The following is a 24387-nucleotide window of genomic DNA, read 5'->3' as shown; positions in this document are numbered from 1 at the left end:
CAGGAGGAGACTTGTATCCCAAACCTGGAGACTCCTGGATCCCCACCAAGGACTATCAGTACGGGCGCCAAGGACTACATCACAACTGCCAAAGAGACCACGGGGGACTGTAATGCCTTCGGAGGCCGAGAACTCAGAGGACATCCTCCACCCTTTGGACCTACCACACGGGATAGAAGAAGCTGAATCCTTCATCATAGGATCCAAGGCCATCAGAACAACAGCCAGGAAACCTGAGCGGTCTTCAGAAACAGAACAGTAAACTCCCTTCAGGAGTTGGGAGAAGAGCTATCTCTGGTTCTTACTTAGCTCCAACTTCGGGTCCCCAACCTCTCTGCAATGACCATGAGGGCTGCTCCAGAGGCCCCCCCCAACACACACACACTCACACACTCACACACACACTCACAAATTGGAATGGATAGGCAGAGAACAACAAGGAAGGCTTGGTCAGCATGGACTCACACACACCTTACTAGGTAGGACATGGGGATTAAGTACTCCTCACCAGGGTATGGAAGATTTCTCTGCACACCCCTCCTAAAACTGTTTCGCACTTCAATTGTTGAAATGTCATTGAAATAGTCACAGAAAGTTGTTAAGACCATGAATCCAATTTTGACATATTGGTTGCTCAATACTGCGTCAATTTATCTCTTAACGTTATATATTGTTGCTGATGTTATGTTGGGGCTTTTAATCGACCGGGATTTTACTCTGTTGGCTCTGCCTTCGGACCGGGGAGGGTCTCCCTAAGAAGCCGCTGAACTTGACCGGATAATAAGATGCTGGACTCTATGCTTGGTGTATGCTTGCAATGAAGGAATCTTAACTAAACTTGAACTGTGGTTACACAACGGGGGGGAGGGACCCACCATGGGGGGAGGGATGGGAGAGAGGTGGGGTGAATCCCAGTGCCTATAGAACTGTGTCACATAATATAATGTAATTAAAATAATAATAATAAATAAAACAATTTTAACAAAAGAAACTGTGGTACATCTGCTCCATGGAATATTACTCAGTCATTAAAAAGAATTAAATTATACTGTTTACAACTAGAGACCATTATGCTCAGTAAAATAAGTCAATCCCCAAAGGACAAATGCCATATGTTCTCTCTAATATAAGGAAGCCATCATGCAAAGTGTAAATTCAATAACTTCCATACTATTTTTGCCACATCCCATGTGTTTTGATGCTTTTTTATTTCATTTTCACTTCTTCCAAATACATTGTTTTCTCTTGCCCAATTCATCACTGGCTCATAGATCACACAGTGGCATCATTTCACCTAAGCGACTTTTGTTTTCTCTTTTTGTCACCCTGCATTGGTGATTCAGTTGCACGCTTTTTCGACTCCATGGTGCTGTATCTTTTTCCCTCTTTTTGTTTTAATTTCATACCTGTTGCTGACCTTATTTTGTGGCTTCTCACTGAAGGGAATGTATAGTGATAAAGTAATAGAAATTACCACATTCAGATGTAAAGATACAATGCAGTATGCATCCCTACTTCCAAATAAAAGATGGACTCCCAATGAAACTATTGGACATATCTGTTTGACATTGTCTGTGCCAGCAATATTGGGGCACACTTAAATAACAGACTGATGGGATTATAACTCCTTATGAAGGACTATACTATTGTTTGTAACAATATGTGAAAAAACAGGTGGGGTTGGGAGTTTGGTGGAGGTGCAGGAAATCCTAGTCTTTACAGAATTGCACCATAAAATTCAAAATAAAAATTAAAAAATTTAAAAATCTGTCTCCTTTCCTTTTTAATTCATTCTGTCAAGTGGCTTGCAGCAGCATCAGATTGAGCAGTAAGTGGGAAGCTGCTGCTTGCTGAGGTGTTTTGGGCTTCAAATTTATGTACGTGATAAAGAAAGAGCAGAGTAGGAGAAGAATATCTGGAAAGACTCATCTATTTTGGAAAAGTCTACTTGTGGGAGCAGGGAGACAGAGGGGCAACCTGCCTCACACCCTATCACACCCAGAACTTCCTTTGTGTTGTCAATACGGGCTAGCCAGAGCAGCCAGCCAGCGCAGAGCCTGGCCTAAGAGCAAGCAAGCTTCCTCACCAGCCCAGCCTTATCACTTGCTGCAAGTGGCCTAAAGAGACCTAAAGGGCCAGGCTGAGGCTCCACTATACATTCATTCACCAGGAACATAAAGCAATGCCAAGACCTTCACTCAACTTTGGGGAGAAAACCTGGTCTGTGTCACTTGGCAAGAAGAGGGGTCAACAGCCAAGAAGGGAGGTGGCGAGGGTTGGGCTGAGCATAGGAGATGCAAAGCTTGCAGGGAACCATCAAGGCTGGCATTGAGAGGCAGCCTCCCCAGCTACAGCATCACCAGTCAACGTCTCCACTAGATACTGTCCCCAGAACAACTGCCGGAAGGGATGACAACACAAGATCCAGGGATCCTTCCCCAGACATAATCCTGGCCCTCCTCACCTGGGCCTGGGTTCCATCCATTTGTCCTGAGGGGCTCAAGAAAGGATGACTCTGCAATCACCCTCTAAACTGGGCAAGAAAGTGCACTGTCATAGCCCGATACAATGGCTCAAAGGCTAAAGCCTCGCCTTGCATGCACCAGGATTCCATTTGGGCGCTGGATTCTCCATTCCCATCCAGCTCTGTGCTTGTGGCCTAGGAAAACAGAGGAGGATGCTCTAAAGCCTTGGGCCCCTACATCCATGTGGGAGACCCAGAAGAAATTCCTGGCTCCTGGCTTTGAATTGGCCTGGCTCCAACTGTTGTGGCCAATGGGGAGTAAACCAACAGATGAAAGATCTTTCTCTCTCTCTCTACTTCTCTCCATAAATCTGATCTGCCTTTCCAATAAAAATAAGTAAATCTTAAGAAACTACACTGTCAGTCACATAAATACCAACTGTCAGGGGGCACCCAGGCAGGGTTGTCTTTGCTCCAACACCAGAAAACCAGTGCCTGCAGAGTGGCATGCACTCAGGAACTCAGCGCTGGGCTCAGCTGCTAAGTTGTCACTTGGATGTCAGCCATCCCGGTCAAGTGCAATGCCCTGGATCACCCGCAGGGTGGGAAGGAACCGTGGGGACTGGCTTGTGGAACTGCTGCAGTGGAAGCCGGATGAAGGACAGGTGACCTTGCTATCACACCTTGCAATACATTTAGAACGCCACGATGACACCTGTGCTCTAATCACAGCCAGCACTGGTGCTGCCTGGCTCTGCACTGCTCTGGCTGGAGGGCAGGTGGTCCTGGGCCCTCTCTCCTGCCTCGCTCGGCACACACCTCTGCTCATAACCAGCCAGAAGTTTCCTTCTACATGCTTGGAGACATCATTGGCAGGATGTGCTTCAAAAGCTACTAAAGCAACACAAAACCACAGGCAGGTCCTGGCAATAGAAATTAGAAAGTATCAGAACAAGTGCTGACTTCTCCCCAGGACAAGCCCTGCTCTCAGGCCTCCTCTGCCCCAGAAGGGTGCTAGAGGAAGACATGAAGAGGCAGGGCAGGTGGGATGGGTTTGAGTGATGTATCTCCCCCGGCAGGGGTAATGTGGGAAGCTGCTGTGGCCCTTTAAGAGGAGGGTCTTCAAACCAAGTGATGGTGCTGCTCTTGGAAGGGATTATGGGATGCAGTCTGTCTCTACCTTCCTGTCCCTGCTCCCACCACGAATCATTCACCAGGAGCCACATGGCTAGGACAGCCTGATCTTGGATTCCAGCCCCCAACAGTGACAGTCAAACAAGCTTGTAGCATTTCAAGCTAGGCTGCCTCAGGTTTATTACAGCAATGCAGTAGATCTCATGAAATTAGCAAAACACAGGCCTGGCACGGTAGCCTATAAAGCTAAGGTCCTCTTCTTGCACATGCTAGGATCCCATATGGGCTCTCGTTCTAATCCCAACGGTGCCGCTTCTTATCCAGCTCCCTATTTGTGGCATGGGAAGGCAGTTGAGACTGGCCCAAAGCCCTGGGACCCTGCAACCACATGGGAGAACCAGGGGAGGTTCCTGGCTCCTGACTTTGGATCAGCTCATCTCCAGCCATTGTGGCCACTTGCAGGGTGAAGATCTTCCTCTTGTCTTTCCTCCTCTGTATATATCTGACTTTCCAATAAAAATAAATAAATCTTAAAAAAAGAAAGAAAGAAAGAAAGAAACCAGCAAACACTGGGTATGTTGCCCCAGGATGGCTGTCTATTGCTGGCTCAGAGCAAGGGCAGAAGTCCTATCATCCCCCTGGTCCCTCAGCATCCTTCAGGGCAAATGCGTATGTGGTGGGGGATAAGGAGGGACAACAGCATCAGAGTGACCTGCTCTGAGTGTGGTAGGTAAGGACAAACCCACAGTGCTGTTTCTCTCTCTCTCTTTCTCTCTCTCTCTCACACACACACAACACCACCACCACTACTACCACCACCAATTGGGAAGGATCTTGGTAACCAATTCCAATAGATATTGAAGGTAAAACGATTTTCTGTAAATAAAACTGCCCTCTCAAGTAACCTCATACTTCTAGGACAGAATAAAATTATCTGCTAAGAGCCTGGTGATCTCTGAATCCCACAAACCTGTCCTGTGCAGGTGCACCTAATGGCACCTGCTGCCGCTCCCCGCAGAGCCGCCTCCTGTCTTGCTCCTTTTAGTCATCCAAGTATCACTTCAAACATTACCCCCACCCCAAGATGTTCCCTCCCCAGCAACTGTACACACAAGCACACGCACACCCACACACTATTCCTGGTTATTCCATCACTGGGCCCATTTCCCACCCATCACCACCCTGACCTGTCTTGCTTGGTAAGTAGCTTGGTCATTCACTGGGTGTCTTGTCCTAGCCCTCAGCTAGCCTGGCTGGCACCGGGAAGGCAGGACCCTCTCCGTCTGGCTCATGTTCATCAATGCAGCCCTCAGCCAAGCACATCACACATACAACTGGGGTAGTGGGGAGGAGTATCCCAGGTCATGCAAGGTAAGGATTTAGCCACTAGGCCATTGCATTCATTGGTCCCTATAAATGTGTCTTCAGGGGCTGGTGTAGTGGCTCAATATGCTCATCCTCCACCTTCAAGTGCCAGTATTCCATTTAGGCACCAGTTCGTGTCCTGGTTGCTCCACTTCCCATCCAGCTCTCTGCTAGTGGCCTGGGAAAGCAGTGGAGGACAACCCAAAACCTTGTGCACCCACATGGAAGACCCAGAAGAAGCTACTGGATCAGCTCAGCTTTGGCTGTTGCAGCCATATAGGGAGTGAATCAGTGGGTAAAAGACCTCCCTATCTCTCCTTGTCTTTGCCTTTCAAATGAAAACAAATCTTTTTTTTTAAAGTTTCATTATAAAATATCCAGTCTCAAGTGCTGTTACAGCAACAGAACCGGGACTAGGACTCAGTGACACTGCAATGTGACTAGGTCTCCCTCTTGCCTTTCTGCTCACAGCAGAGGGGTGCTATATGCATAAATGCAAAGCTTGTTTACCACAGCCCACTGACTGCCCCCCCCCCCGAAAACCTCCTGCCACTCACCTGCCACTCCCACCCCCTGATCCCAATTTACTGTCAACATTACCATCTTGTTTTAAAGGCATACAGTCACTCCTTCTGTTCTCAGGGCTCCTCTAATAAATAATTTGTGCATGGAGGACATCTACATTCCATAATTCACCTGTCACATAAATCACAAGGTTTGGGTTTCTTTTCTTTTTTGATACTAAATTTTCCTGCCAGTGGAAGTTGGTTTGCTACAAAGCAATTGTTTTCTTTATTATTATTATTATTTTTTATTGGAAAGGCGGATACACAGAGAGGAGAGACAGAGAGGAAGATCTTCCGTCCGATGATTCACTCCCCAAGTGAGCACAAAGGCCGATACTATGCCAATCCGAAGCCAGGAGCCTCTTCCGGGTCTCTTCCAGGAGCCTTCCCCGCGGGTGCAGGGTCCCAAAGCTTTGGGCCGTCCTCGACTACTTTCCCGGGCCACAGGCAGGGAGCTGGAAGGGAAGCGGGGCTGCCGGGATAGAACCGACGCCCATATGGGATCCCGGGCATGCAAGGCGAGGACTTAACCACTGCGCCACCGCGCCGGGCCCAAGCAATTGTTTTCTAACCACCACTTCCAGCACCCACCCTCCAAAACAAGGTTGGTGGGGGGGAGAGGTAGGAAAGGAAGAAGCAAGGAAAGCAGGAGAAGCAGCAGTGATGGGAGCCACAGGCCAAGGGGTACTTACTGGCATCAAGTACTACTGGCACTTTAGTGAGCCTCAGGTTGAGGGACTGGGGGTAGGATTTATGACCCAGCAGGACCTATGACCCCAAACAACACTGCAGTTTTAGTATGAGTGACACCCATGGTAGGCACCTGGTCAGCTTCTGCCTTTAGTCAGGCGGGCAGCACAGAAGCCTTGGCCAGAAGCAGCGTAATCTGCACGCTTTCTCAAACCTGGCCTCGCATACAACCAATTCACTTGAAACCCCTGCAGAGTCCCAACAGTGCCTGCAACCCTCCAACTGCACCCACGGTCACTCTCAGGCTCCCCACTCCTCTGGGCTTCAGAAAACCCTGCCACCCAGTGCTTCCCGAGAAGGGGTACATTCACCTGTAGTGAGGGACAATGGGAATACTAAGAGGCCCACAGACTGAACAGACTTGAAAGTGAAATACTAGTGAAATTAGCATGAACACTTGGCATCTCACAGCCGTCACCCAAGGGAAAGCCATGTTGAGAGGAGGAATGGGTAAGGGCAGTGCCAGCTATCCACAGCACAGGTCACCCTACAGGCAGCTGACAGGAAGGGACAGTCAATCAACTCTGCTATGTGTCTAGGCAAGCGCTGACACTAAGGAGCAAGATGAGTTCCAATGGTGTGCCCTGCTCCCCACTCCTCCTTCCAAATACCTCCCCACCTGCTTCCCCAGGCCACACAGACCAATGTCAGCAACATTTCACCCTATGCCTGTGACCTTGAGGTGTCACCCATGGCAGGGACAGTCCAGTGTGGCACCTGGCAGACTGGGGACCCCCTGCTGTCTGTTCTTCCTGGGGTAATGAAGAAATTCAATGACAGGTGCATGGGAGTCATGCAGATACACGTGAGCTCATCCACTCCTTTGTAAAGGTTACAGTTGTGGCCAGGGGTGAAGTCACCCAGCTGGGAAGACTCAGCTGACTGAGATCCCAACAGGGAGTCAGAGAGACCATGGTCATGTAACTTTCGCCTTACCGTATTCATACGAATTATTCCACTTTGTCAGTACCCGTGCCATCTCTACAAATGAATCGCAATCACAACTATGTTAATTCAGGAACAACAGCTCAGACACAGGGGTGAGTCCTTTCCTGTTGCTAGGATGTCCAGGACGTTTTGGAGTGGGTTCCCCCAACTGCTAAGGGGAGACCCTCGTGTTTTGTTCTCTCCCAGGGTACTATTCCTCTGTGTGTTGCATGCATGTACATGCTCCCTCCGCGTGCTGCCTGTGTACCACACATCCCAACTCAGGCAGAGTTATAACTTCTTGATGTCCCAAATGTAAGCCTCTATTTGAATGGACTTCAGTGTAAAGCAATTTGTCATTCCCCACTCTCAGAACCACAACTTGATCCCTAGATGGATATAAAACTCTTCCATCATTCATTCTCTCCACAGCTTCATCCTGCTGCAGCCACCATCCCCTATTCCCTGGCCTTGAAACAGGTCTCCCTGCCCCCAACCCCCGCAGTCCTATTACTTCCAGAGTAGCCAGAGCACCCGCACCCCCACTGCCAGGCCATGCAGAGAAAAAGCTACGAGCCCCTCTCTGATGGAAGCGGAACCAGGCCAGTACCTTCACTCCAGGGCATGGACCAAGGTCAACATTCACGATGATAGCTTCCCTGTCCACATAGGAAAATCACACCACCTCCACATAACACCAGAGAACCCCGCTTATACTGCTAGCCTGCTGTGCAGGTTACTCACCACCTGCTGACACACTGCACAATCTACTCACCTCTAACACACTCCACGTCTACTCACCTGCTGACACACTGCACAATCTACTCACCTGTATCACACCGCACATCTATGCACCTGCTGACACGCTGCACAACCCATCATCTCTCGACACACAGTGCAGTCTAGCACCCAAACACGCAGTTCAAATCCAACACAGCGTACATTCTACTCACAAGCTAAATCCCTGAATAATCTACTCCCTAACAACAGTCTGTAATCTGCTGACATGCTATATAATTTATTCATTTGCTTTTCTTGGCACAAAGAAATGAAACCTACTCCCTTGGAGCCATCCCTTTCATTGTCTCACTGACTCCTCTTCCTGCCAGAACATAAGCCCTACCAGGCAGAACCCCTCACCTGTTCGGCCTTCTCTGTTCACCAACAGACTAAGCTCCTAGGCTTGCACCTGCAGAGAGGTACACAGTAAATAGCTGCAGGCTGCAGAGAACAGGTGCATGCGGGTACATGGACTTCAGAAACACTCATCTCAAAAATAAAACTACAGCCTTGTCTGGAGCCGTGAACAACTCACACATGCCAGCAGCAGCCCTGGGCTTCAGGACATGAACATAAATGCACATTGACATTAAGCCCCGGGGGTGTGAAGACAGTCCCGAAGCTTTAGGAAGGTTCATTCCACCTAAGCACAGTTAGTCTGTGCACAGGGACATGGCAAGTCATAGGGAGCGTTGGGGCACTGTACCACTCTCACCTTCCTAAGGCTCAAGCCTAGTGCCCCCCACCCTGCTAAATGCAAAACCAAAAGGTGAGTTTATGGAAGTGACTTCAACCTCTTGCTGCACAGCAAGAATTGAATGCGGGAGGGTGTGGAGTTATCCCCCAGGTTACACTGTAGCTGCTGCAGGAGCCAGCCCCAGGGCAGCCTTTTCTGCATTCCTGCACCTGCACTTGCACTTGCAAAGGAAGCAAGGTGATGGAATGCTGCAGTAGAGGGTGGATCCTCTCCCAGTTGAGTGCAGATGGAGCTAAAGGCCCTTAACTCACATACAAGGTGAGCTCCTCTCTGCCTGCACCCTCAAGGATGCAGAGCACTTGAGGAAGACTGGTCCGTGCCCTCACACCACCAGAAAGTTTGGGGTGATACTCAGAAACCCCCCTGTCCCAGTCTATGTGCAGTTTCCTCTTTTTCCAAGACTGCCCCTGACTTTCTCCCTCCTGTCTCAAAGGCAGGACAAGTGGCAGGCAGAGCATGGGGTGCAAAGGGGCCCTCTGGGCTGGAGCAAAGCTCAGCATGATCCCGTGGGACTGAAGATGCCCCTGCCCAGGACCAGCTAACTTCTTCCAGACACAGCATCTAGTGAAACCCCTTTACACCTGTGTCTATAGGCCTGCCAGAGACAGGGATGCAGCAGATACCCAGGCAGATGAAGATGACATGTGGTCTCACACTCTCTGTGGAAGTGGGGTGCAGAGGCTCGTGGCAGGACCCAGGGCTGCTCTTATCTGCCCCACCTCCCTGCAGATGAGGGCCCAAGCCCACCATCCTCCGTAATGAAGGCTTCCATGGGGCAGTAAAAGGTTCCTCTCACATTTCCAGGGTGTAGCACATCCCCCACAGCTGCCCACCAATCAGGTCCAGATGCTGTGCCACGGTACATTGACACGGGCTCCAAGGTCATCAGCTCCAGAAATCAGGAGATTAACTAGCAACATCCCTTTGCAGTTCCCAATGCCAGCTGCTGAAGACACAGCCTTCATCTTAAGCCAGAGAAGGCTTCCAGCTCTCTGTGACAGCAGGGTCAGTAAAGAACCCCATTTTCTGCTCCCATGGAGCCTGGAGACCAGGCAGTGGTCAGAGCCAGCCCTCCTTTGTATCCTCAGCAATTCTGCTCACCAAACCCAGCTGACCACCGCAGAAGGGAGGCTCCAGCCTATGACACTTGGTGACAAGTCAGAAGGGGCTGCTCTCCCCTACAGATCATGGGGTGGGCAGTAAGTGGTCATGCCTCTCCCCAACCCCTGCTCCAGGACCCTACACGACCTGGTAGCTCCCTGTCCTGGCAGAGTGGACCTACACAGGACAGCCCCTCATAAACAGGACCACAGACACACCAGGCAACCAGGAACTAATCAAGAGACTGGTCAGGATTCAGATGCTAGCCCATGCCGCACCATCAGCAAAACTCATCCTACCACAGGAAGCATCCTTGCCACCTCCATGGGACTCCAAGACCAAGTTCCTTGGCTTCAATCTAAGCACAGCTTCATTGTGGTAGGAATTTGCAGAGCAAATCAGGAAATGGAAATCTCTCTCTCTCTCTCTATCTCTCTCTCTCTTTCCCACCTCCCTCCCCAAACCAGCCCAAATATTCCAAATACAGGGGCTCCAGCTACAATGCAGAACCTGAAGGAGGAATGAGAGGGCTCTTGCACACTCCTGGTTTCACTCACTCTCCCACACTGCTCTGCAGAGCCACCAGCTGGCCCTGCACCAGCTGACATGGGCAGGAGGCTCCACCATGCAGCACCCATGGAGCAGAGGGGTCCTGGTGCAGATCCCTCTGACGGCACTCCACTCTCACAGAGCATGAACCACCGGGGCATCACAGGCATTAGGGTGCAGCGCTGCAGAGCCTGAAAGTTGGGGTTGCCACCTGAGCTCAGCCCCTTGTGGGCTGCTATTAAACCTGTTCTGGTCCCAGGACCCCAATGCGTGCCACCTCAGGGTGGGCTTCTGCAGTCTGCCCAGGGCTCCTTGCATAGGCTTCTGGAGGGTTTCCTTAGACCTTCCAGGTGGCCAAGGACTCCAGCCACTGGATTTGAGTGAGCTTTGCTTGGGATCCCACCCCCACCTGCTGTCTGGGCAAGTGCAAAGACAAGGAGCAGAGTCAGCATGGAAAGACAGGAGTGCCCTGGAGCTGGTGGAACTGAGGAGGACTCGACATAGCGGAACAACCCAAAACAGGGCTGGTTTCACACACAAGACAGCAGCACCCAACCTCAAGCAAGTCAACAAGTCCAAGTGTGTTTTCCAGAAATGGGTCTCTGTGCCTCACACAGTGCATCTGGGCAGAATCTTGCCCCCTCCTCAGCAGCAACCTCCCATCCTCACAGACCACCTGCCATGTGCCAGGATCCTGCTGCTGCTGTCACCCTGTTAAGGTCATGAGTGAGGGGCAGGGGTTAGAGGATTCCATTCCTGATCAGCCCAGGCTGGATTTAAAACCAGGTCTGGGCCTCTGCCCTGGTCTGAGTGCCCTTCTGCAGCTCTGGGGCTGGGGGAGGCCAACAGAAGTGGGCAGGGGAAGCAGGTGCAGGTGGCACTCAGGGGCCCTGGCCTGCACAGGGTAACCGAGCCAGGAGTCCTGGACACTACGTCCCAACCCCAAGGCTACAGCAGGGCTTAATCAGGCTGCTTAGCAGTAATCACCCTAATAAATAAAACAAATGGCTTTCATTTAAAACATATTAAGTTCACAGCAGGCTTACTGCCAGCTGAAGTAGCCTGGCTGGGCTGCTCAGAACAGGCGCTGAGTGGTCCCCAGGGGAGGAAGAAGGGCCCCCTGGTCTGTGTGAAAGAGAGCAGGGTGAGTAGTGCCGCCTCCGCCAGGACTCACACACCCATTTACCGCTAGGAAGCAGAAGCCCCTCGGCAGTTCGGTCCCCCAAGCAGGATGGGGGTCACAGGGTTTTAGCCCTTTTACCCTCAGTGCAGGTTTACCAGGGACGCGGGAAGAAGTGACCGCCCCCTGACTCCTTCCATCCTGGGGCAGACCAAGGAAGAAGACCCGGGCCCCTGGGCGCCAGCCTGGGTGGCCTTCGTTCCCAGAATGCAAATGTGGGGCCGTGGTGCCGCCCAGTGGCCATGTGCAGCAGCGACCCAGCCCAGGGAACACCAGCTCCCAGGGCTCGCCTGGATCCACAGCTCCTCCTCCAGACAGAGGGGAGGACGTTTCCGTGCCAAAGGGTGATCCTGGGGTGCACCCTGCCCTGACACTGGCTCCCGAAGGTGTGAGGCCCTGGGCACCTGCGAGGGGCTGACTAGACAGGTTGCGGGCAGTCAGGGGGACTCCCTTCCACCAGGTCCCCCAGGCTGAGTGAGGATGAGGCACGCATTTACTGTTGTGGCCCCTTTACTGAGCACACTGCATTCAGGTACTGGCTCCAATCAGCACTGGTGAGTGGCTCCGCAGGGTCCCAGGTCGTGCATCAAGGCAGCTCTGCCATGCAGCCACGTGCAAGGGACTGCAACCAGCAGCTCCACTGGGCATTGCTTGTCTCCTGCGGTCAGCGGGCACGAGCCTTTGACCTCTGGTCCCACCAATCTCCCAGAGGTGTAGGGTGAGCATGTGGATAAACACCCCCCACAGCACTGAGCCCCTATAGTTTTATCTTTTGTGGTGGTAAGAGAAGGGTTGAGGTTATCCACTTTGGACAGTGGGTCAGAAAACGCCAAAAGACCCCTATTGTGGTGCAGTGGGCTAAGCCACTTCTTGCAATTCAGCATCCCCTTTTAGAGTGCCAGTTCAAGTCCCCACTACTCTGCTTCAGATCCACCTCTCTGCTGAAGCACAAGGGAAGGAAGGGAGGGAGGGGATGGCCCAAGTGCTTGGACCTTTACACGCAGATTCTGGAATTCCTGGCTGCTGCTTCCTGCCTCCTGGTTCTGGCCTGGCCTGGCCCAGAGCACTAAAGCCATTTGGGGAGTGAAGCAACAGGTGGAAGATCTTTGTTTCTGTCAATCTACCTTTCAAATAAATAAATAAATACTTTTTTAAAAGTTCAATGATTAAAATGAAAAAAAAAAATCAAATGCATGTGGCGCAGTTGTCCTCAGCAATCTGCAATCAACTCATCATTAAGGAAATGCAAATCAAAACCACAAAGGAGCATCACTTCCCACCCACTAGAACAGCTGTCATCAAGGACAGGAACCTCCATGGTGGCATGGCACGTTAAGCTGCTTGATGCAAAGCTGGCATCCCATATGAGCTCTGGTTCAAGTCTCAACTGCTCCACTTCTGATCCACTTCCCTGATAACGCACCTGGGAAAGCAGCACTAAACAGGCCCGGGTGCTTGAAAGCCCCTGCCATCCATAAGGGAGACCAGGATGGAGTTCCAGGTCCCTAGCTCTGGCCTGGCACAGCCCTTGCTGAACAGCCATTTAGGGAGTGAACCAGTGGATGGAAGATCAATCTTTCCTTCTGCCTTTCAGTAAAGAAATAGAAATAGGCACTTGTACAACAAACAGTAAGAGCTGGTGAGGCTGTGGAGAAATAGGCACCCTCCCACACCGCTGGCATGAAGCTGAGCTGGGGCAGTGAACCTGAAAGGGCTTGGCAGTTCCTCAAAAGGGAAGAGTTGACACACGATCCAGCCACTCCATTACCAAGTTCTACCCTAAACATCCGAGAATGGAACTGAGAAACGAATGTTCACAAGCACGTTAGTTATAATTCACAGCCAGAAAGGGGCCACAATTCCATTCTGTACGGATAACATGGCATCACATTAGTGAGGAGCAAGGACAAAGTCCCCACACTTGGCACAACAGACACCACACTCCGCAGCAGAGACCACACAGAAGGGCCACAAGCAGATGAGCCTGTGGATAGCACACATTGAGCAGAGACACACATACATGGGTGATTTCTGGGTGCTGGGGGATGGAGGAAAGCAGGATGACAGGAGTGATGAAAATGTTTTCACACGACCAGAGAGCAAGGTGAATCCATTTCCAGGTGTCAGTTACACCTCAACTTTCTTATGGCAGAAAAACAAGACTTCTTGCCTTTTTGAAAATGGCCTGTAGACACAGAACATTTGGGAAGCCATGGAGAATCACCAATGCCCAGGATGGGAACTTTCCTCCCTGCCCCCAGTTCCCCACAGCTCTTATCAATGACCCACGAGTTAGTTTATTTCATCCACCTGACAACGGCCGAACTCCCTACAGCGTTTCTTTGCCTTGTAATTCCAACACATCCAAATGGTTTCCAAACTGGTGGTGCCAAAAAAGTTTTTTTTTTTAATACACACGAGAGGAGTCTTCAGAAAGTTCCTGGGGGAAAATGTGGATTATCACCTAAAATGCAAGGGTTTCCACTTGTTTCCACTTTTGTATCAAAGCAAAATTAATCTTTTCATAGCATGTTCCATCAATTTGTTTTAAGATTTATTTTTATTGCAAAGTCAGATATGCACAGAGAAGAAACAGAAAGACCTTCCTTCCATCCACTGATTCACTCTATAAGCAGCTGCATTGGCTGGAGCTGAGCCAACCTGAAACAAGGAGCCAGGAGCCTCTTCCGGGTCTCTCACACAGGTACAGGGTCCCAAGGCTTTGGGCCGTCCTCTATTACCTTCCCAGACCACAAGCAGGGAGCTGGATGGGAAGCAGGATTAGAACCGGCACCCATATGGGATCCCAGTGTGTGCAAGGTGAGGACTTTAGCCACTAGGCTACCACACCAAGCCTATGTTGCATCAACTTTTTGAAGTATGCTGTACTTGTAGAATTGTGTTTCTTATATATGATAAAAAAAAACTATACAAAATTATTCTGGAGAGATCCATGATTACAAAGTTTTATACAAGAAATATACATGGGGAACCAGCATTGTGGTGCAGTGAGTTAAGCCACCAACTGCAGTACCAGCTTCCCATAGGGGTGCCAGTTCAAGTCTCAGCTGCTTCACTCTGATCCAGCTCCCTGTTAATGGCCTGGGAAAGCAACAGAGGATGGATAAATACTCGGGCCCCTGCACTCACATGGGAGATCCAGAAGCAGCTCTTGGCTTCAGCCTGGCCCAGCTCTGGCCGTTGTAGTCATTTGGGGAGTGAAAGACAGAAGATTGCTCCCTCTTTGCCATTTCCTTCCTCTGCCTTTCAAATAAATTCATCATAAAAACAATAAACATACATCGGCACACAAACCTCTGTAATTGTTTTCATGAATATGTTAGCATTTCAAAGAGTGCCACTGTTAAGTCTATTTAATAAAACACACACTGTTCTGTAAATACCTTCATATAAAATACAGGTCTCTTTACAAAGGGGTTCACTCACTTCAGGCCACATTTATTGACCACTGACTGTCCAGACTGCCATAAGCTATTCCAATGCTTTATTCTGGTGCTTGCCCCCTGCAACAGTGTGCACACTTCCAGTGTCACCTGCTTGTCATTAGTTTCATCCTGGGAATAAGCAGCATCATGATCACACCCAGGCTGCTCTGAGGCCCAATGAGGAGCTGAGATCCAGTCTTACCACCTCAGGGTATCAGCGACGATTGGTTCCCAAACCCCTCCATCAATACCGCCATCCATGGATACACCCACCTACCCTCTCTCTTCTCCCAGCCAACCTCAGCCTCCTTCAGAGCTGGCTGCCTCTGCCTCTAGGGCATAAGGTAGAAGTGAGCAGGAAACCCACATGCCATCCCTTCCACGTAACTGCCGGAGTCCAGTGGGGGCAAGGAGGGGGACACCTGTGCTGAGGGCTGGCCGGGTCTGACAATGTTATGTCTCTGTATTGTGCAGAAGAGGAGCAGACCAAGGCAAGTGCTTCTAGATGGCCTTGGGTTTAAGCAGTAGAAGTGTAGCCATCCATCACTCAGTTACCAGAACATACCAGCAGCTGTGCTCTCACGGGGCCGGGACCTCCATATGGAGGACACTCCTCCCAGACCAGCCCTCTGGGCCCCTTGCCACTGACCCAGGTGCACTAACTCTTCCCCAAAGCCAAGGCCAAGGAGGGCCTGCTGAGCTCAGGGAGCCCACCACCCCACACCAGCCACTGCCCTGCTCCAGATTGTCCCTGTGGCAAGCAGGACTGGCAACAATCGTGCCAGAAGCTTGGATCTGCTGTCCCAGGTGAGGGGGACAGCTTGTCCACTGGGCTGACCTCCAACTAAGGGAAAAGAGCTGAGGGGCTCCTGTAAGCCTCAACACAAAGAAGGTAGGCAAAGGTGTTGGCCTTCACAGAGACCATAGTCTAACTGGGGAGAGTGGAGAGAGAGATGCAGACAGACAAGTAAGGTGGGCACCCAGACTGGCACAGTGCACTCCTCCAACACCCCCACACTTATAGTTCTTGCTCAAGAAGTCTCCCCCAAGGAGCTCACTCTCTCACTTCCTTCTGTCTCTGCTCCAAGGTTACCTGGGAGGTGGTCCCCTATGTAGAACAGCCAATAGCTCTCACCCTCAACACCTCATGTCCCCATCTCTGGAACTCATCCAAACCTGATTCACCCCAAATATGCCTAGGCATGCGCTTAAAATCCATCTCACACAAATCCTTCAGGTCAGACTGTCCATGAGGGTTGGACTGGGCCTGTCCATGGGCACTAGAACATGTCTGCCACGGGCTGTAGATCAACAGCAGCTACCGACTGAAGCAGCAAAGGAGACGCACGAAGCCTGGGAAAGCATCTAGAAAAGGCCCTCTAGAAGGTTAACATAAGAGCTGGCGACTCAGAACCAGCCCATGCTGCTGTGCCCTTGGGAGCTGGCCATTGGAGAAGGCACAAGACAACAGTTAGTCTCAGGTGTGCTGAGTGGGCTGGGGGAGAGTCTTGAGTCATGCTCAGCGTGTAGATGTTCCCAGAAATCAGTAGAGTAGAGCCATATTCCAAAACAAGATGCAGAAGCACTGCTCTAAGCCAGGCTAACTGAGGACTAAAGTCAGGCAGCCTTTCTGAACGAGTAAGGCAAAGGCCAGCCCTAGGGATGGCGAAAGAGCCACCGTCTCTGTCAGTGTGGAGTGCCAACCCCTGGGCCTTACTGAGAAGAAACATAAACCAACTATGACTTAACCATGAACCGGGGGTTGCCCTCGGTTGCATATTGCATCACCCTGGACACAGGAGGAAAGCTCTCAGAAGACAGGATGGGACTCCACCCGGTAGACACGTGAGATGACAGGTGGCACCAAAGCTCCCTGAGAAGCAAAAGGCTTTCATGGAGCTCAGGGTGGGACAGCTGCTGCCCAGGAGGCAGAGGCCCGCCGTGACAGGTGCAGGATGCTGGGGCGACCTAGCAGGACAATGGGGTGGCAGGCAGTCAGGAGCCACAGGAGGACAAGGTAGTGTGGTAAAGCAGCACTGTAACCAGGTGACACAGCAGGGTTTCCCAGGTAGACAGGACCAAACAGCCTGAAAGAAGTGGCCCATCCAATGGTTCTGGAAGGTCTCCTCTTTCCCCAGCCTTGCATATCTCACCAGAAAGGATGCCTAACACACAGGATAGTCAAAGCAAGCCTGAAGAGGAAGCCAGGGAGCACCAGGCACTCCTCCATCCACATCACGGTGACCTGCCCAGTTCAATCCAAATAGACTCCCAGACCCCATTTGCGAGATTCCAACTCACAGCCTGGACAGGTCCCATATGTGCGTGTGTGTGGCCAGCATTTTTACCTCACGAGCCCAGGTGATTCTGATCCAGTTAACCAGTGGACTTGCTGCAGAGACCTGAATGGTGGAGCCTATGCTGGTACCTACAGCACAGCAGGCTTAGACAGTGACCGAGGAATAAGTACCTCCGAACTGCTAGGAGAAAACCCAGAGATTCTGAAAAGAATTCAGCAACAGTCGAAACAAGATCTCTGTGCTTCGGTGAATTTTTTTTTTTTTTGGTTAATCTTTAATTCTAGGCAGTTCTCTGTATTTCTGGATTCAATCAACTGCAGTTTAAACACATTCGGAAAAATACTGCCTCTGCTCTGTGCACCCACAGGCTTTTTCTTCTGCCATGATCCCTTAAACATGATAGTTACATAACTGCTACACCACATCAGGTGACATCACCAGAAACCGTCTAAAGTAAATGGGAGAGCATGCAGAGAGCATGTACACCTTTCACGCCACCTTCCCCGGGGCACCTGAGCATCGCTGTGTTTGGGTAATTGAGAAGGGAGTCTTGGAACCACACCCCTATGATGAGGTGACTGGCGAGCCCTGTGATCTATTTTGCAACCATTTCCACTAAAAAGGTGGGGGTTTTTTGTTTGTTTTTCGGCATCACTTGAAAAATGGTCTGGGAAAAAAAATAAAAGAAGAAGAAAACATCTTGAGAAGAGACTGACACGAAGAGCAGAGTCCTAAGACAGCAGGCGTAATTTGATGGGGGACTGAAGAACTCTAACCTGACCATGGTCTCTAGCCAGGACCGGGGGAGATCCCAGTTCCCTCAGGACATCTGCAGTGGTCTGCAGGCTTTGGGTGAGATATGCTGGAGGCAGAACAGCCCAGCAAGAGGCATGAAGTCATCTTTCCAGACAGGACCCGGGAGCAAGGCTAGACACTTCTCTGGTGCCAACTTTGTACCAGGCATCATCCATATGGATGCACTACAAGGCATGATGTGGTCATCACCAGGGAGGCAAAGAGGAAAGGACAAGATGACGCACCTTTCACCTGGGAGCTCCTTGGATCATCCCAAGGATGGTACTGGTCGATGGGCAAAATTCAGGACTGCAGAGATGGAGTTCCCTGAGGGTTGGAAGGGCAAAAGCAGAGGCTTGAGGGGCTGCAGCAAGAGCTGTGGCTACAGCCCAGGACAAGGGGACAGAGGAGATGTGGCAATGGTATGGAGCAGGCCAGAGTTGCTGCCTCTGATTCAGAATACAATGAGGTGACAACGCTGGGTGGCATCTGAAACTTGGTCAGATCCCAGGTTGGCACAGCCTGGCCGTCACTATTCTCCCTTGAACTGTGGAAGGATCTCTCAAACACTAGGCAGTGTCCTAAACTTTACAAGGCCCCATCCCCAGAGATTCCAATCAGATACAGGGGACTGGGTCCCAAGCTTAGAAAGTCCAGGCCAGACAGAGCCGCAAGCTCCAGGACCTGGAACAGACCAAGGGACTGTTCTTAGCCGGTTCATATGTCCATGGGCAGGCAAGGGGACGTTTCCCTCCTCCCAAGATGTCCTAATCCATCCCGCTGGTCTTTCCTGGGAGTAAGCTATCCTCTAGGCCCTAGGAAGAGGACCAAAGGGAAAAACCACGGACATGGCATCCTCTGAGGTCAGGGGATGGGAGGGGTGGTTAGCAGAAATGGAGAGCTATGGAGGTCTGGACCCAGACTGTCCCCACCATCTTGGCACATTCTCACGGGAGGTAGCAGCTACAAACAGCCAAGGGCACAAGGGGGAGGGGGAGGAATGCCCCCAGACAAACCAGCCCAGGTAAAGGCGTGTTTACGAGGTCAAGCACAGGTAGAAAAAGGAGGAGAACCCATAGGTAGCCAGGAAGCTCAAGTTCACAACACAGCCTGGCCAAGAAGCTGAGGCCTGACCCTGCATGCAGCACCCCGCAGATTCTCAGCACAAATCAGGGACACCGCCTTCCCCCACTCACATCCATCTCCATCCTTGAAGACCTCCTCCCTCTTCTCTCTAAAAACCAGTCAATTTTCAACTTTCAGGTGGAAAGGAGGCAATGCCATGACCAAGCTAACGTACACTCAGTGAGGAAGGAGCCCAGTCTCAGACAGGCAGGGGCCAGGCACGGAAGCAGGATGACAGCTGACAGCCCGGCCCAGGGCACGGTGGCCAGACCTCCCGTTTGGGTGGAACTCCCTCTCTGCGCTCCCTCTCTCACAGCTACAGGAACTTGTGGCTTCTCCACCTGACTCGTGACCCTTAAGGGCAAGCAAGCAGGGGACCCAGAGAGGAAATGAGATGGTTTTCACTGGGTGTGGCCAGCTCTGACTGAAATACCTTACAGGCTCTGAGAAATCTCTGCAACTTCAACCCTTCCAAAGGCCTCGCCAGGGTCATGCCAGGCTGACCACAGCGGGGAGGAAGACTAGTGCCTTCAAATGGTCAGTTTCATCCTCAGAAGTCAAAGGCAAAGAGGGGCGACCTCCAGAAGGCGCTACTGAATCCTGCCACATTTTCACAGAGGGGTGTGACCGCGCTCCCTGGGCAGCACTTTGCCAGGGAGAAGGAAAACAAGGCAGTGTACCAAGCCTGCCGATCCCCCGCACCAGCTGAGCACCTCTGGCGTGGGTACACACCCCTGGAGAGGCCTCCAACAAGCCAGGAACACACTTTTAGGGCCCGATTGCGGGCACTGGGCTACAGGCGTTGCGAGTTGGGAATGCAGCAAAGCCCCTTCAGCTGGCCACTGAAGCTATGCTAGCAGCGCGCAGTATGGCATCCAAGACGAGCTTGGGCTACCCGCTAGGAGCCCCAAGCTGTGGCCCCGCTCACCTTGCACTTGAAGCCGGCGGCGGGCGGCAGTAGCTCCCGCAGCAAGACCTTTGCCACCTCACGGCTGGTCTCCTCGCTCACGAAGTGCAGGTTAAGTACCTCGTGCGCCTCGAACTTGGCGAGGCGCAGCAGCGAGCGCAGCGCAACACGGGCCTTGGACTGCAGCGCTGCATTGTGCTCGGCCTTAGTGAACATCATCAGCAGGTGGTAGTCCACGGGCCCGGCCCCACCACCCTCCAGGTTCTTGGCCTTGGCGCCCGCGGCCGGCGCCACGGAGCCACGCGCCAGCTCCGGCGCAGCCGGCGAGGGCACGGCGGGGACCCCGGCGCGGGCCTCCTTCAGCCTCTTGGTGGCGCTGGAGAAGGTCTCCCGGCCCGAGCCTAGGTAGTAGAAGGCACAAACCGCGAGCGCCGCGGCCAGCAGCAGCGCGCAGTGGTGGGAACGCACAGCGCCCCAGCGCGCCATGGCCCGAGCGCATGGGGACCCGCCTCGGAGCAGGCCCATGCGCCACAGGCCAGCGTCCCCGGGAGCCGGAGAGGGACCGAGGCGAGCAGCACCCCCACAGCCTCTTAGGTGCCCCGGCCACAGGCGGCGGCCATGCTGTAGGCGGGGCCGCGCCGCCCACAGCCAATTGTTGGTGCGGATCTGCGGTGAGACGGGGTCGGGGCGTACCCGGAAACCCCTGGGTCCTAGGTTCAGAGAGATTCAAAGCCGGCTGGTTGGCACGTGGGGCGCCCCGCGAGGGCAAGCGAACGGAGAGAACTGACGCTCCTCCGTACACAGCTCGGCCCACCTCACGACATTCGGTTAGCAGCAAGACTTACTAAACACACACACACACACACACACACACACACACACACACACACACACACACACACACAGGTTTGTCCCCGAACCACCCTTTTCCCCCCAATTTCTTGTAAGCTTTATATCCGTTCCCCCATTCCTTCCACAGCCTTAAGACTGGGGCAGAAGAATTTAAACCTTCGCTTTTGCCTTCTCCGCCTCCCCGGCCAACCTCGCAGAGGTAATCTAAGAAGGCAGCCAGCAGGGGGACCTCGCGGCCCAAAACCTTCTGGTCATTTGCCGAGCCCTGCAGAGGAAAGCGGAGACAGTTGTTCAGGTTTTGTTTTCAGACACCGACCTTGACGCTTCAAAAGGAACCTTAACTGAGGCACAGTAACTTTCTCATAGTCTTAGTTAGCCAGTGGCAGTTTGGATCCCAAGGTTGGACACAGCCAACTGAAAAGTCATTAACTTCCATCCTCTGTAAACCGGTAACACGTTAATTCTGAATTAAACATGCCCAAGTGATTTGCATGCTTGAAAGAGGTCCAAATGCCTGGACAGATACACAAACTGGTCTCACCAGTGTGTTAGGCCACGCCATTAGATCTCCGAGTGAAACCTATCTTTCATCTAATGTTTAACTTCATTTTATCTGAAAGTGAGAGATCCATCTTCCCTCTTGTTGGTTCACTCCCCAAATGCCAGGCTGAGCCAGGAGCCAGAACCTCTCCAGGACCCAGGGCTTGGCATCACCTGCTGCTGCTCCAGGCGCACATTACCAGAAGCTGAACGGAGATCCGAGACAGGACTTGACCACAGCACTCTGACGTGGGATGCAGGCACCCCAGGGACCAACTTCAGCCACCCTTTGTCTCAGCTTTAATACTTGTTTAAGTTCAGTTGCAACAACATTTTCATTAAGAAAAAAAAAAAATCTTAGGGCTTCTGAAACAAGCCCAATAAGTTCAACACATACATCTCATTTTGGAAAAAAGATAAGACTTAATGTACCTGAATTAATTAATTAATCCTCATGAAGCACAAGAATTCCACAATCAAGGAAATGAAGACTTAAAAGAACCACCCAAATGTAGCCAGCACAGAAAGTTGCCTGATCACAATCCAACTCTCACTGCTTCCCAAGCCCTGTGTTTCACCCAGATTAGCTCTAACACCAGGAATTCCAGCTGTGCTTCAGCATCTAACACCAGGTGGGTGGTACATGCTGGCATTTTGTGAAATCCAGTCATGAAATGGAGTCACTTTGGTTCAGGCCTGCCTAAGTTTGCTAACCTGCTCTTTTTGCTTCTGTACAAAATGCTTTGCCAGTTTCGTGCTTTTGGGGCCAGATCACTATGCTGGCATGCCCTGCTAGCAACCCTTGGTTCCAGGAAACAATATTGTATATTTATTCACCCACTGTCCCCATGACAGCCTCCAGCAGTTGCTATAGTCCACCCATTGTCCACCCATTCCTCCATTGGCTGCTCAAATCACCTGGTTCCCATGGCTATATAATTCACTCTTTCTATAAAAACCTGTGTAACTCTCACCTTGGGGTCACTCTCTGACCCCAGGTGGTTGGTCTGTTTACCTGCCTCCTCAATAAGCTTTGCTTCTTTGCACAGTTGTCTGGGCCGCACTTCTTGGGGAGAAGCTTGGGTTGGATGCAACAGTATGAACTAATCCACCACACACTGTTAGGTTTAGCCAAGTTGCTTCATTGCCCTGAATCGCAACACAACTAGATCCAAAATGCAGCTAGTGACTAATGCCAACCTCAATGAGTTGTGAGCCCGTGGAGGAAAAGCACCAAGAGTGGTTGGCATTATGGTACAGCTGCTACCTGCAGTGCTGACATTCCATTCAAACACACTGTAGAGCCCTGGCTTCCACTTTCAATCCAGCTCCCTGATCATGGCCCAGGAAAGCAGTGGAAGATGGCCTCAAGTGTTTGGACCTCTGCAAGCATCTGGGAGACCAGGACGCAGTTCCAGGTGGCTGTCTGGGGAGTGAAGCAGAGAATGAAGATCCCTCTCTTTGCCTCTTCCTAATTCTGCCTTCCAAGTACATAAACAAATCTTTTACAAAGAGAAGGAAACAAAACCATGCTTAATGTTTCAGAACCAATTTAATCATGCTGCAGACACCACACTTTAAAAAATTATTTATTTGAAAGGCAAAGCTAGAGAGGGCAGGCAGAAGCAAAGTCTTCCATCCACTGGTTCACTCCCCAGATGGCCTCAACAGCCAGAGTTGGGCCAGGTTGAAGCAGGAGCTAGAAAGTCCATCTAGGTCTTCTACATGGATGTAGGGACCCAAGAACTTAGGCCATCCTCTACTGCTTCCCCAGGCTCTGAGTAGGGAGCCAGATCCAAAAAGTAGCTGAAATTCAAACCGGAACTCACCCAAGATGCTGGTGCTGCAGGCAGTGGCTACTGCAGGCAGTTCATGCTACTTCACAGAACTAAGCCCCAAACAGGTTTTTTGGTTTTGTTTTGTAAGTCTGAATATCCAGTATGTGCAAACATAATTTAGCAAGATTTCAAATCTCTATTAAGATTTTAAAATATACAGGCCTGGAATGATGCCTCAATAGCTAAATCCTAAATGCCAGGACCCCATATGGATGCCAGTTCGTGTCCCAGCTGTTGCACTGCTTATGACCTGGGGAAGGAATAGAACATGGTCCAAAGCTTTGGCAACCTGCACCCACATGGGAGACCTGGAAGAGGCTCCTGGCTCTTGGCTCCAGGCTGGCTCAGTTCCAGCCCTTGTGGCCATCTAGGGAGTGAACCAGAGGATGGAAGATCTTTCTCTCCTTCTCTAATTCTGGTCTGCCTTTCCAATAAAAACAGAACAAAAAACAAACAAACAAACAAACTTCAACGTGTTCCTAGCATTTCCAGTTGTCTGTAGCTCTTCTAACTATATTCTAAATATTTTTATTAATATTAGGAAAAAGTAATTCTGGAATTGTATTTAAGTCTCCCATCTATACTATCAAGGTATTATTCCTTCTCTACTTATCCCAGAGTTTATTGAAAAACATTTCCCAGACCATGTTAGGATCACTACTCCTGAAATTTTTGGAGTAACAGATTTGTTTAAATTTTGCACTTACTCCAGACTGGTCTTATTTGCATCTGCAGTTTGTCATCCATCCCCAGTTCTTCGCCCATAAACGGTAATGTTGTGCTTTCTGAAGTAAACTGCTTAACTGGAAACTCCAACAGTCATCAAGACAGTCAGCCAGAGGCCAGCAATGACATAGCTGCTTGAGTCCCGCGGTGACACATATGCTGGAAGGGCAACAGTTCAAGTCCTGGCTGCTCTACTTCCCACCCAGCTCCCTGCAAATGCACCCAGGAAAGCAGTGGAGGATGGCCTAAGTCTTGGAGCCCCTGCATCCACATGGGAGACACTGA

General features: G+C 51.1%; 1 protein-coding gene across 2 annotated transcripts in view; it reads right to left on the bottom strand.

Annotated features, from left to right (window-relative positions):
* XXYLT1 (xyloside xylosyltransferase 1) overlaps window positions 1–21003 on the bottom strand; it is a 129138-nt gene extending 108135 nt beyond the window's left edge. For both annotated transcript variants that reach the window (XM_041003106.1, XM_041003105.1), the window contains exon 1: window positions 20168–21003. In XM_041003106.1, coding sequence (XP_040859040.1) covers window positions 20168–20671 — 504 coding nt within the window. In that variant the 5' untranslated portion in view covers window positions 20672–21003. The remainder of the gene's footprint in view (window positions 1–20167) is intronic.
* Window positions 21004–24387: the final 3384 nt, after the last annotated feature.

The sequence above is a fragment of the Ochotona curzoniae genome, unplaced genomic scaffold, assembly GCF_017591425.1.
Source record: "Ochotona curzoniae isolate NIBS_2020 unplaced genomic scaffold, NIBS_Ocur_1.0 scaffold_2587, whole genome shotgun sequence".
In the NCBI taxonomy this organism is placed as follows: Eukaryota; Metazoa; Chordata; class Mammalia; order Lagomorpha; family Ochotonidae; genus Ochotona; species Ochotona curzoniae.
This window is presented reverse-complemented; position numbering and strand designations above follow the sequence as displayed.